The following is a 10,296-nucleotide window of genomic DNA, read 5'->3' as shown; positions in this document are numbered from 1 at the left end:
AAAAATACTATCGTGCACCTCGAGATTATTTCCTTTTTGGAGAAGGGGTCAATTCTGCAGTAGAATCAGCCTGGATAATTAAAATGGGTCGTTTTAGATCTTTTAGCACCCAATGCTGTAATAGCTGTCGTTCATATAACTGAATGCCAGATAAACACTATATGTAACTTCCTAAGATTCTCAAGAAACTCATCATTCTCATAATTTCTTAAGAACAAGGTTTCTGTAAGGCAAACCATGCTCTCCAATAGTGAAGCTTTGACTGGAAGCCAAAGGCCAGTTTAAGTTACTAAATACTTAGCTAATTAATGAATGTGTATTTCTAGGAAAATTGGCCATTCTGATCAACTTCATTGATGCATATCAGGAACAAGAGAGGGGGATAGGAGGGAGAAGACGAATTACAGTAGAGATATATTTTTGCTTTCTAGTCCACTTCTTTCATACAAACTACCAAAACTTAATTGCAACAGAATAGAGGCTGTACAGGTAAGAAAAAAATTAGCTGACTCTTATATACATTCATACACACCCCCCTTTAGTATAACCACTACACTGTAAATCAAAAAAGAAAGGAAAAAAAAAACCAAAAAAGAAGAAAGGGGAAGAAGTCTGGGACAATTTATAATGGCTGCAAAATAACTGAAGTATGTCTGTTGCTCCAGATGTCATAAAACTCTCTATACCTAGCAACACTTATAACATTGAGTTTACCAAAAATGGCTGAAGAGCAGATATAGTTTGCATTTTCTATACAACAGGCTATAAAACATCACTTATCACAGTCCAGAAAGCACATATAGATGTGTTTTTATATAAACATATGTAATAACATATTAAGCGTGCATGAAAATTTCCCAATGATTGCATCTATGCCCTCTTGGTTTTTTCCCTTTTTTTTTTGTTTTTAAATGATTTTTTTTTTTTTGGTGGAAATGTGCCTTATATTCCAGATTTTTCTTTTTGTTTTTGAAAATAAGGCCTCCGTACTATTTTCCTCACAACCAGAAAGGGGCTTTTTGAAAGTATTTCTATGTAAGTCTTCAGAAAAGCCAGCACTTTGTCTCAAATGCAAGTTTCCAATCACTGCTTCACTGCACCAGACGGCAAACTGTTTATGTTTGCTTGTTGAGTCACCATATATAATGACAGTCTTCTCTGACAATAAGACTAACTTACTTCTCAAGAAAGCGCTAGCACTTTGGCTAAATCCAGAATCATAGGTAGCTTCTTTTTTCTTTTTTTTTCCTGTTTTGTGTTTTTTAATTTGATTTGTTTCATATTGTGCCTTGATGTTGTAGTAATACTCCTTGCTTTATGAATGCGTGGTGTCATCATTGTCTTTCAGAAATGTTCCAGCAACATAAAGACAGGCAGAGTAAATGAAATCACTGTGGATGTTAGGGAATTTATCAGCTCCTGTTTCTGAAAAACAAGAGCATGAAATGCTTGTTTTTAAAAACAGTCTTTCCTTTCTGATTGCATTCCCTGTCTTTTTTTGTTTGTTTTTTGAATGTGCTTCATAAAAAGTAAAGTAAATAAGTTTGTATTATGTCTCAGATAAAATGAAGACTATTTCTATACAAGCGTTCTTTTAGATGTTGAGATCAGACATAGTACTCCTTATCCTTATTTTTCTTGTTTTTGTTGGAACTTTTAGCGCTGTTGGGCTGTTTTTCCTTGATCACAGCCCCATTGGATTGTGCTGAGTTACTGATGTAGTTTCGACTCTCATCTACGTGATACGATCCTTCGTCTCGATTCCTGTACTTGTACATAGCATACAGGAGGATGAGGATACACAGCGCCGCCGCTGCCACAATCCCAACTACCATGCCTGTTGTGCTGCTGGATTCACGGATCACCTCGGACGAGCCAGGGTACTCTCTTCCTCCTCCTGCCCTGGTAGGATTTGCTGTAGGTAGATAATGAAATAAGGGAGAGGTTATTATTGAGTTTGCACATTGAGGAATTAGTCATAACTACCTGTTACAAACATGCATCTTCCTAATTGCACTCACTGGGTCAGGACTGCCCATCAATGTACTCTACTCTACCAGTCTGAAAACTTTTTGGTTTGCAGCCCATTCCATTTTCACATCTGCCAGCACAAGTAAACAGGCTTTTAAACAAGGAGAATGACAACCAGGAAAATCTCACTCTAGCCTTCAAAAGTATTAATTTCTTCAAATGTGATATGAAGCAAAGAATGCCTAACTAATCTGAAACAACAGGCGTGCCACAATTTAAATGCCACATCTGGGAGGAAAGGATCTCACTTCCTTACTCCCTCCCTTCTTCCTTCTCTCTTTCTGTAAAGAACAAAAAGTGACACTATAGTACTTAATGAGAAGACAGTGATGATAAGACAAACTACCCAACAGAATAGGGGTGTGAAAAATATCAAAATTCCACCTAACAGTAAATGATAGCAGCCAATAAATTGGCTACAAGTAAAGTATTCTCAGCTCTCCTTTACACTTCCCTCAGCAAACTTCTCAATTTCTCCTTTCCTTCTCGTATTTCTTCCTTTTTCTCCAAATTAATTATATTTACTTTTATTACATTGTGAGAGCTATCCAACCCTACCTTCTCCTTGCTAATTCACAGACTGCTTCTTGAATGTGTCTATGCTTTAGAGCATTCTTGACTCAACTTCTCCCATTCTATGTTTTCATCATTGATGTCAATACCAAACATTCCTTCAATCAATGCTTTATGCTCAGAAAAAATCTCTCAAATTGCACAGAGCAAGGGCCAAGTCTTCTAAGAACCCACCTCTCAGACCAGACTCTGGTCTTTTCAGTTGTGAAATGAACTGAACTGACCTACACATCAGACTGGAAAGTCTTCTTGACAGGAACTATTGTGTTGTCCGGCACATTTTGTCCCCTTGCAAAGCCATGTGGAATGAAAGACTAATTCCAGGAGGGATTTCTAGGTTAAATGCTTACAGCACACACAGTGCCTATACATTCTGCGTGATCTCCTTTCTTCACTGCATTTTGGAGAAGATCTTTGAGGCAGATCTTTGTACAGAATCACTTTTGGTGGCAATAGCTGATAAGGATCTTCTTGTGTAACTTAGCAAGTGTGATGGGCAAAAATGAAGTGACCTGGGTCAATGCAATATTCCATTGATTAGAGCAGCACTTCCAACTCCTAAGAAGCTGTGTACCCTCAGCACTGCCATCCTTGGCTGAGCTCAGGAGCAAGAAAAGAGCAGTGAGTAAACCAGGCTTTGCCACTGAGCAGTGCAGAAGCCTCATTAATCATTAAGGCTGGCTTTTAGAAACCACATTTTAAATCATGATGCATGGCTAAAAATGCAGTCAGTGAACTGTAAGTGTTAATTAAGAATATTAGTAAACACTTAGTTTTACAATATATTCATGATGATAGCTTTGTCAGGCCTTGCCTACAACTAGCATTTGATTAAAGTGTATTAGAGAAGTGTCCTGCTCAAGGTGTACCAAAGCACTCTATGTTCAATCACTTTTTTGTACTGTAAAGACATAATGGGAAGATGATGATTTTAAGGATGCTATATTAAAGGTAGTGTCACTCAAACTATCAGTGCTGGTTAAAAAAATTGCAACAAGTTTGGACAATCAGAAGCAGCCGCCAGCTACAGACATCTACAACTGGGCTATGAATAATGAAACACAGCAAAAAGGCCACAAACCCCCAAAAGCACTAAGTTCCCTCCCCACCTTGGTGCTATTCATCATTTATTTATTGGTTGTTTGTGTTCTTACTGTTGAAACACCACTTCCTGGCAGTTATCTCCCATAAGCTTAAAGAAGATGACATTTAATTTGGATGAAAGAACAGAGGCATCACTCAAGAAAACTGTCATTTGTGTCAAATAGTATTTTAACTTCCTTTTTTCTTTTATTCCCTTCCCCTCTGAACATTCTTAGTTGTTGCGAGTTGGTACAACTGGTATTTTCCATGACTACGCAAGAGATCCTGAAGTTTCACTTCAGAAGGCTCTAAGGTATTTGCTCATTTCAGGGTCGATGCCACCCTATTAAGAAATGTTTTCTGCCTCAAAGTAGTCAGTGAGTGGTTTAGATCCTGTTTCTTCATTGTAGCTATTGTGGAAAATGAAAATTCTTTTACACATAGAGTGTCATTTTACAAGAGACAATGCACTGCTGCAGAACAGAGACTTGTGAGTATTTCCATACTGAATGAAAATAAGACGGAGTCTTATCTTACTGTATGTGATTTCAGGAAATTAATTTCTGTCTGAGAACTAGTGGAAGTAACTGAATAAACTCTGTCAATACCTGATGGACTGACAGCTGCTCTTTCTCTTGAAAATAAAGACATTTGGGCCAAATGCCATCAACTAACTTTAGAATTAATGCCTACTAAATGACACTTAACAGCTTGCTCAGAGGAAAACATTCTTCTAACACTGCAACCTAAAAAACCATGTAAGGAATATTTTTCAATGTTACCTAAACTCCTGCCTTTCACCTGATGGCATCCTTTTATTTTTAAGAATGTTTTCACAATTATCTCATTTATCCCATCTGTCTGAGGAATATTCAACCACTACTTTAATGTTATTTAAACTCACAACGTTTTCAAAGCATCTGTTGTTACATTTGGTTAGTCTTCTGTATACGGAGCAGTTCAGCAAGGGAAATTACTTCTTGCTGTTTTTCTTCCCTTTACATTAAAATAAGCTTTTAACCTAGCAGGGCCTCTCAAGACAAAGGACAAAATAAGAGGAAAGTTTTACAAAGCACATGGTTTGTCTGTGAACATTTTAGGTAGGAAAGGCTAATGGAGCACGTGCTAAAGCAAATGTCCTATTCTGAGACAGGGAGGAAAAGGCCACTGGGAAAAAGTCAGCTTTCACTTTTAGGATCTATGTAAATCAATAATCCCCATCTATAATACTGATGAAACAGCTGCCTTCTATTTAAGTAGGGCCTTTTATTTGACTAAGACTCCAGTACTGAAGGGGAATTAACCTGTTTGGGTTTATTTTTTTCTTCTCCCCTGCAAGACAGGAATTATTGCAAGGGGCAACACTTGATTGCAAGTGAAGATTAAAAGGCTACAGAAATCTTGCGCTTTGCTTCCCAACTCATGTGATGAAGTTTCCTTCCCAGCATCTTAATAGCTGAACCAGGCAGAGTCACTGTCACCTGGCATAGCAGCAGAGGCATAATCTATGGGTAACTTTGCTACTTGACTGCAGTCTCTGTTAGCGTCTGCAGCATCAAAAAGACACTAACTTCATCCCAGATAAAGTTTCTTCTTGTAAATGAGAAGGTGAATATTTAGACTAAATGTCATAAAAATGACCCCAATTTTCAAGACTAAAAAGCCAATCTAAAAAAACCATCCTGAGACATGTATAGTAAGTTGAGGATGGTTTGATTGGGAACAAGAAAAAATCATGAAGACTCTAGTTATGCTCAGACCATGCTGTAACACTGAGAGGAATAAAAGTCATCTTGTGGTGCAATGATCCCCTCTTAAAACAACTTCTCTGATGCTCAACTCTTCCTCTCAACAGCACACAACCAGCTGTTTTGGACTGTGTCAAAGACCAGCTTAGAAGAGACTGATTTTTAAAAGCTTCTTCTAGCACTTACGAAAAACTTTGCATGAAATAATAGCAACTGAGCACAGTTTTACATTGTGTAATAATGGATTAGAAAGTTATTATTTTTGACTGTATTTCTAAGTGGTTGAAAATGCAGAGGGTAAAATCTGACTATTTGCAGTGCCCAGTTTTCATTAATACTGTGAGAAGAAAATTGGAATTGCAGGCTCCCATGGTGTTTGTGAATTGAAATTAGAAGACTTAAAAACAAAACAAAAAAATCAACAAAAGGACCCCAAACCTGTTTTCTTTACATTTATGACCTCCCACAAACTGTGAATAGGAAATAACTCGTAAGACAAGAATGTTTAACTACTGCATTTGCAATGAGGCATGAAGGCAATTATTTACAAGACATACTAATTTTCACTCTGTGTGCTATCATTTTAGACCTGTTTGTGGTTGACTTTCTGTAGCTTTGTTGGATTCTGGTGAACTGGTTTCTGAGTTCACTGCAATTTCAATGTCTCATTACAATGAATACATCTGAAAACCAAATCTCGGTGCTGCCTCTGCTGAACAGGTGGGACAGATGCAGCCCAACTGCAAAACCAGGATGAAGGTCTGCTGTCAACTTGTGCAGGAGGCTAAGCTCAGACCCACCTGGGTCTGAACACAGGAGTATCTCAGCCTGTTTCTTTCCTACCCGGCCTCAAGTGGCTTTCGAGGGAAGGCAAGAACTGTCTCCCCAGGGGATGTCCAGCAATGACTGAGCTGCCATGGGAGGGAAGGAGCATGAGGTGGTTCCACATGCGGCACCTACAGCTCAGTGACAAACTTTCATTAGACTTGTAACAGTCTATATCCAAACCCATGATCTAATCCATGTGGATGATCTACCACAAAACTAACTGCACTGCTGAACACACACTATGCTCCACCATCATAATGGCATCATGATTCAAAGAGAATGGGAGCTGAGCCCATTCAACCTAGCCTTGAACACTGCCAGGGATGGGGCAGCCACAGCTTCTCTGGGCAGCCTGTGCCAGTGTCTAATTTCAAATGTGTTTAAGAGAAAATTACTAAGATATCTGTTCTTTACCTCCTATAAACTGAAATTTCAAAGGTTCTCAGAAGGAAAGCTAGAATGCATTAAAATACTTCTAAAGAAATGTTAACTAACTTAGCCAGTCATAAAAATAGCCTCTCAGTGAAACACCATCCACAGCTAGAACGGTTGTTTTGCTAAGAAGCTAGATCTTGTCTCTGCACAGAATAGAGTGCTTGTTTCCAAGTGCAATGATCTGCCATATATTGACTTCAAGTCATTTACAAATCCTACCAACTCCTTAAGACTGCAGGTTTTGCAAGTAACATTTTTCTTCTCCTGTGATTGAGAGGTGGAAGGGTTGGTGACTCAATCTTGTTTAAAATGCCAACACAAATCTAGCGGGAGATAGGTCAGTTGGTAACACAGTGCCAATTGATAGAGCATACCAAATCAATGGGTTCTATAAGTTAACATGCTCTGCAGAGCTGAGGGGAATGTTTCACACAGTTCAATAAGAAGGTTTTGTGAAAACAATTTCCACAAAACTAAATTTAATTTTAGCCCAAATGGAAAATATAAACCAATATATCCCTTAATGTTTTTAGCAGTCTTCATCACTGTGCTCTTATCCTTTTATTAGTATATTTTTCACATTTTCAGTTATATTCCTCCTCTTTTAGTATTCTTTCCCTCTGAATATGGATCCTTTCTCCTTTTACCTGTTCAGCTGTCCTACCTCTCTCCACTTCTACATTTGTCATTCATTCACCTTTGCACCTCTGCTTCTTTCTTTTCTGCATGAAGTAATTTATTATGAAGAAATTTTTACTATGAGGGTGCTGAGGCCCTGGCACAGGGTGCCCAGAGAAGCTGTGGCTGCCCCATCCCTGGCAGTGTTCAAGGCCAGGTTGGACGGGGCTTGGAGCAACCTGCTCTAGTGGAAGGTGTCTCTGGCACCTGCAGCAGGGGGCTGGAACTGGATGAGCTTTAAGGTGTCTTCCAACTGAAACCATTTCATGATACTATCAAGTAATTTATCCCAGTTTTGAACACGTTCTGGGAAATCATTGATGATTTGTTACTTTGCTTCAGAAATTTTGGCTGATCAGCAGAGTCAGTGGGTAGTCTAGATTTTAAACTGAAGTAATCCTAACTGGAAAAAAGATTAAATGCTTTGGCCAATACGACAGCATAAGAACGGCAAACCACAAATATTACACTACTGATAGCATGTTTTCAAGCTAGAGCTAAGCTGCTCTCTCTAATCATTAGGAACCAGTTCAGACAGCTAAACCAGTATCTTTTGCTCAGTTGCCTGCAGCTCTAGCTCCCTGAAGACTCAGATGAACACCAGTGTAATGGCAAGAAAAGGGGAGGGACACTGAAAACATAAATTTTTGGTGGCAGCTAATGATAAGATTGGCTTCATTGTATGAAAAACTTAGCGTTAGTGACAGTGACATATGGACCCCACTGAACTTAGCAAAAGTTTTATTACTGAGCTTTGCAGGACCAAGGTTTTATTGCTTGCTATTTTTATGATTATAATCTAATTTTAACAGAAAAAGAAACTCAAAACCAAAAAGCCCCAAACCACCTAATCTAGGAACCAGTTTTCTGCAAGAGAAAACCAAAATGTAGTTGTGAAGAATGAGGAATCTGGTGTTTTGGCCTGCAGAGCAAAAAATGATTCTTGCTCATGAAATGAACTGGAGGTGTAGACACCCACATTCATCTTTGCAACAGCGGGTGATTCCCTGACTGTCTTCCTTCACTGAGCAGCTACAACATGAAGAGATAAATGTCTGTGCCTCAGATGTTATATATATGACTTGAATGCTAGAGCTGAAAGCACATTGCATTCAAGTTGCTCTAAATACTGTCATCAAGTCAGATCCATTACTGACAAAGTCAATAATGTGCCCGGGAAAAGAAGGGGCCAGGCTTTCAAGACATCCAGAATATAGATGCACACACACTGGATATGTGACCACTACTACTACCAAACTACACCCGCTAAAAAAGGCACAACTACAGCTTGCAGCTGCAGTTACACTTAGCTTGAATTGTATTAGAGCCAAGACCATATATATGCTTCACAGGGGGTGGGAAGAGAAAAATTAATGGACTTTAGGATTTATATAAGTTACACTCGATGTAATTAATGTTCTTTTTCTCATGATAACAATATTAAAATGATTAAGACTGCCTTGTTTTCCTTTGCTTCTTTCATACTCTGTAACAGAATTCTGGTGTCTCTGATGCTAGCACCAGGAAAAAAGTTGGAGCTATCCATAAAGCTTTGTCTTATTTTTGAATATTATTCTTATGTTCTCGCTGCTTTCATCTTTCCTTTCATTTATCCCTTTTCTGTAACTTTTCAAGGGGTATGTTCACAACATGTGCTGTATCTAGATCAGAATCTACTGTTTACACCAGCTCATATTTAAAGTAAGTCCGAAATCTATACCACAGCTCCTAACCTCAGGAGAAATGCTGGTTTTGAAACCTATGGACCAGAATAGCATGTCAACACAGCAGAACAGGGTTTAATTCAGGTCTTTATATAGTCAGGAGGAGATAGCCTAAGGTTAGACTATTTCAGGTACATGCATCCTCATTCATTATAGGTTATTTGTGCCTTGAATTTTTCCTGCTTCCATTTATGAGCAATATCCTTGGAGAATACCTAGTTCTCCAACTTGTCAGCTTTCCACTGCCACTTTGCAGGCTGTCAAATGACTAGTCACACACTGAAAAAACTCCAATGTTTGTACCGTGGTTTAAATTAGGTGGTAGCAGGCAGCTGAAAATTAGCAGCAATGGTTTTAGTACTAGTTATGCAAGAGGTAATGAAAATTCACACTGTACTGATCACTAGAATACACCAGCAAGACGTTTACTATTTGTCCTTATCTCCTTTGTCTGGCAGTGTGGGGAGCAATCCTGTTCACTACTAACATGGTCATTAATTGATATAAATGGATATATTAGCTGATATATGCTGCAGCCAGCGTACACCAACTACTTTGTAACACCATTTTAATTGAACTTATTGGGTGTTGCAGATGCTTAGGTAGAAGCACAAGTTTTTTGCACACCTGTAATTCCCCTGTTTGAATGAATGAAAACTGAGCTGCTGAAGACCGCTGGAAGAGACAGTGCTTTGTGTCATATAATTCCAAGAGTCAAAGCACTGGCCTCTGCCCTGTGTCCTGCATGCAGTGCAGCCAGCTTCCCACCTCTTGTAACTGTATTTCCCTGTTTGAGGTGGCAGCCTCAGATTCCCATCCTTCTGTCTGGTCCTTCCTCCAAACAGTAGCAGAGGTTAATGCAAACCACTGACAGTGGTTGAAAAATGCAGAAAATAAGTAAATTAGTAATTGTAAAACTGAGGTTTTCAGACACAGTTAAGTAATTTGCTTCCTTGAGTGAAGCTTTTGACTGATTAAATAAGGAAATACGGAATTTTGGAGAGGCAGAGGATTTGCTTGCACAGTGGTGAACTAAATAGCTGACTGAATCTGGAGATACATAGAATCCTACAGAATTTTAAGGGCCTGATTTAACATCACATTGTTCAGATTTGGTCTGACAAAGCCTTGGCATAGAAGTTGAGCAATATAATATAAATTCAGGCCTGTATTTCACCTATAAACTTTTTCATACC

General features: G+C 38.7%; 1 protein-coding gene across 28 annotated transcripts in view; it reads right to left on the bottom strand.

The window, feature by feature from the left end:
- Positions 1 to 236: 236 nt before the first annotated feature.
- Positions 237 to 10,296, bottom strand: part of NRXN1 (neurexin 1) — a gene marked incomplete at its 5' end in the record, with an annotated part of 676,782 nt that continues 666,722 nt past the window's right edge. For all 28 annotated transcript variants that reach the window (XM_080615047.1, XM_080615057.1, XM_080615070.1 and 25 more), the window contains one exon: positions 237 to 1,915. In XM_080615047.1, coding sequence (XP_080471173.1) covers positions 1,608 to 1,915 — 308 coding nt within the window. In that variant the 3' untranslated portion in view covers positions 237 to 1,607. The remainder of the gene's footprint in view (positions 1,916 to 10,296) is intronic.

This window comes from Psittacula echo, assembly GCF_963264785.1.
Source record: "Psittacula echo genome assembly, chromosome: 4".
In the NCBI taxonomy this organism is placed as follows: Eukaryota; Metazoa; Chordata; class Aves; order Psittaciformes; family Psittacidae; genus Psittacula; species Psittacula echo.
Note: the sequence above shows the minus strand (reverse complement) of the source record. Positions and strands in the feature narration are given on the sequence as shown.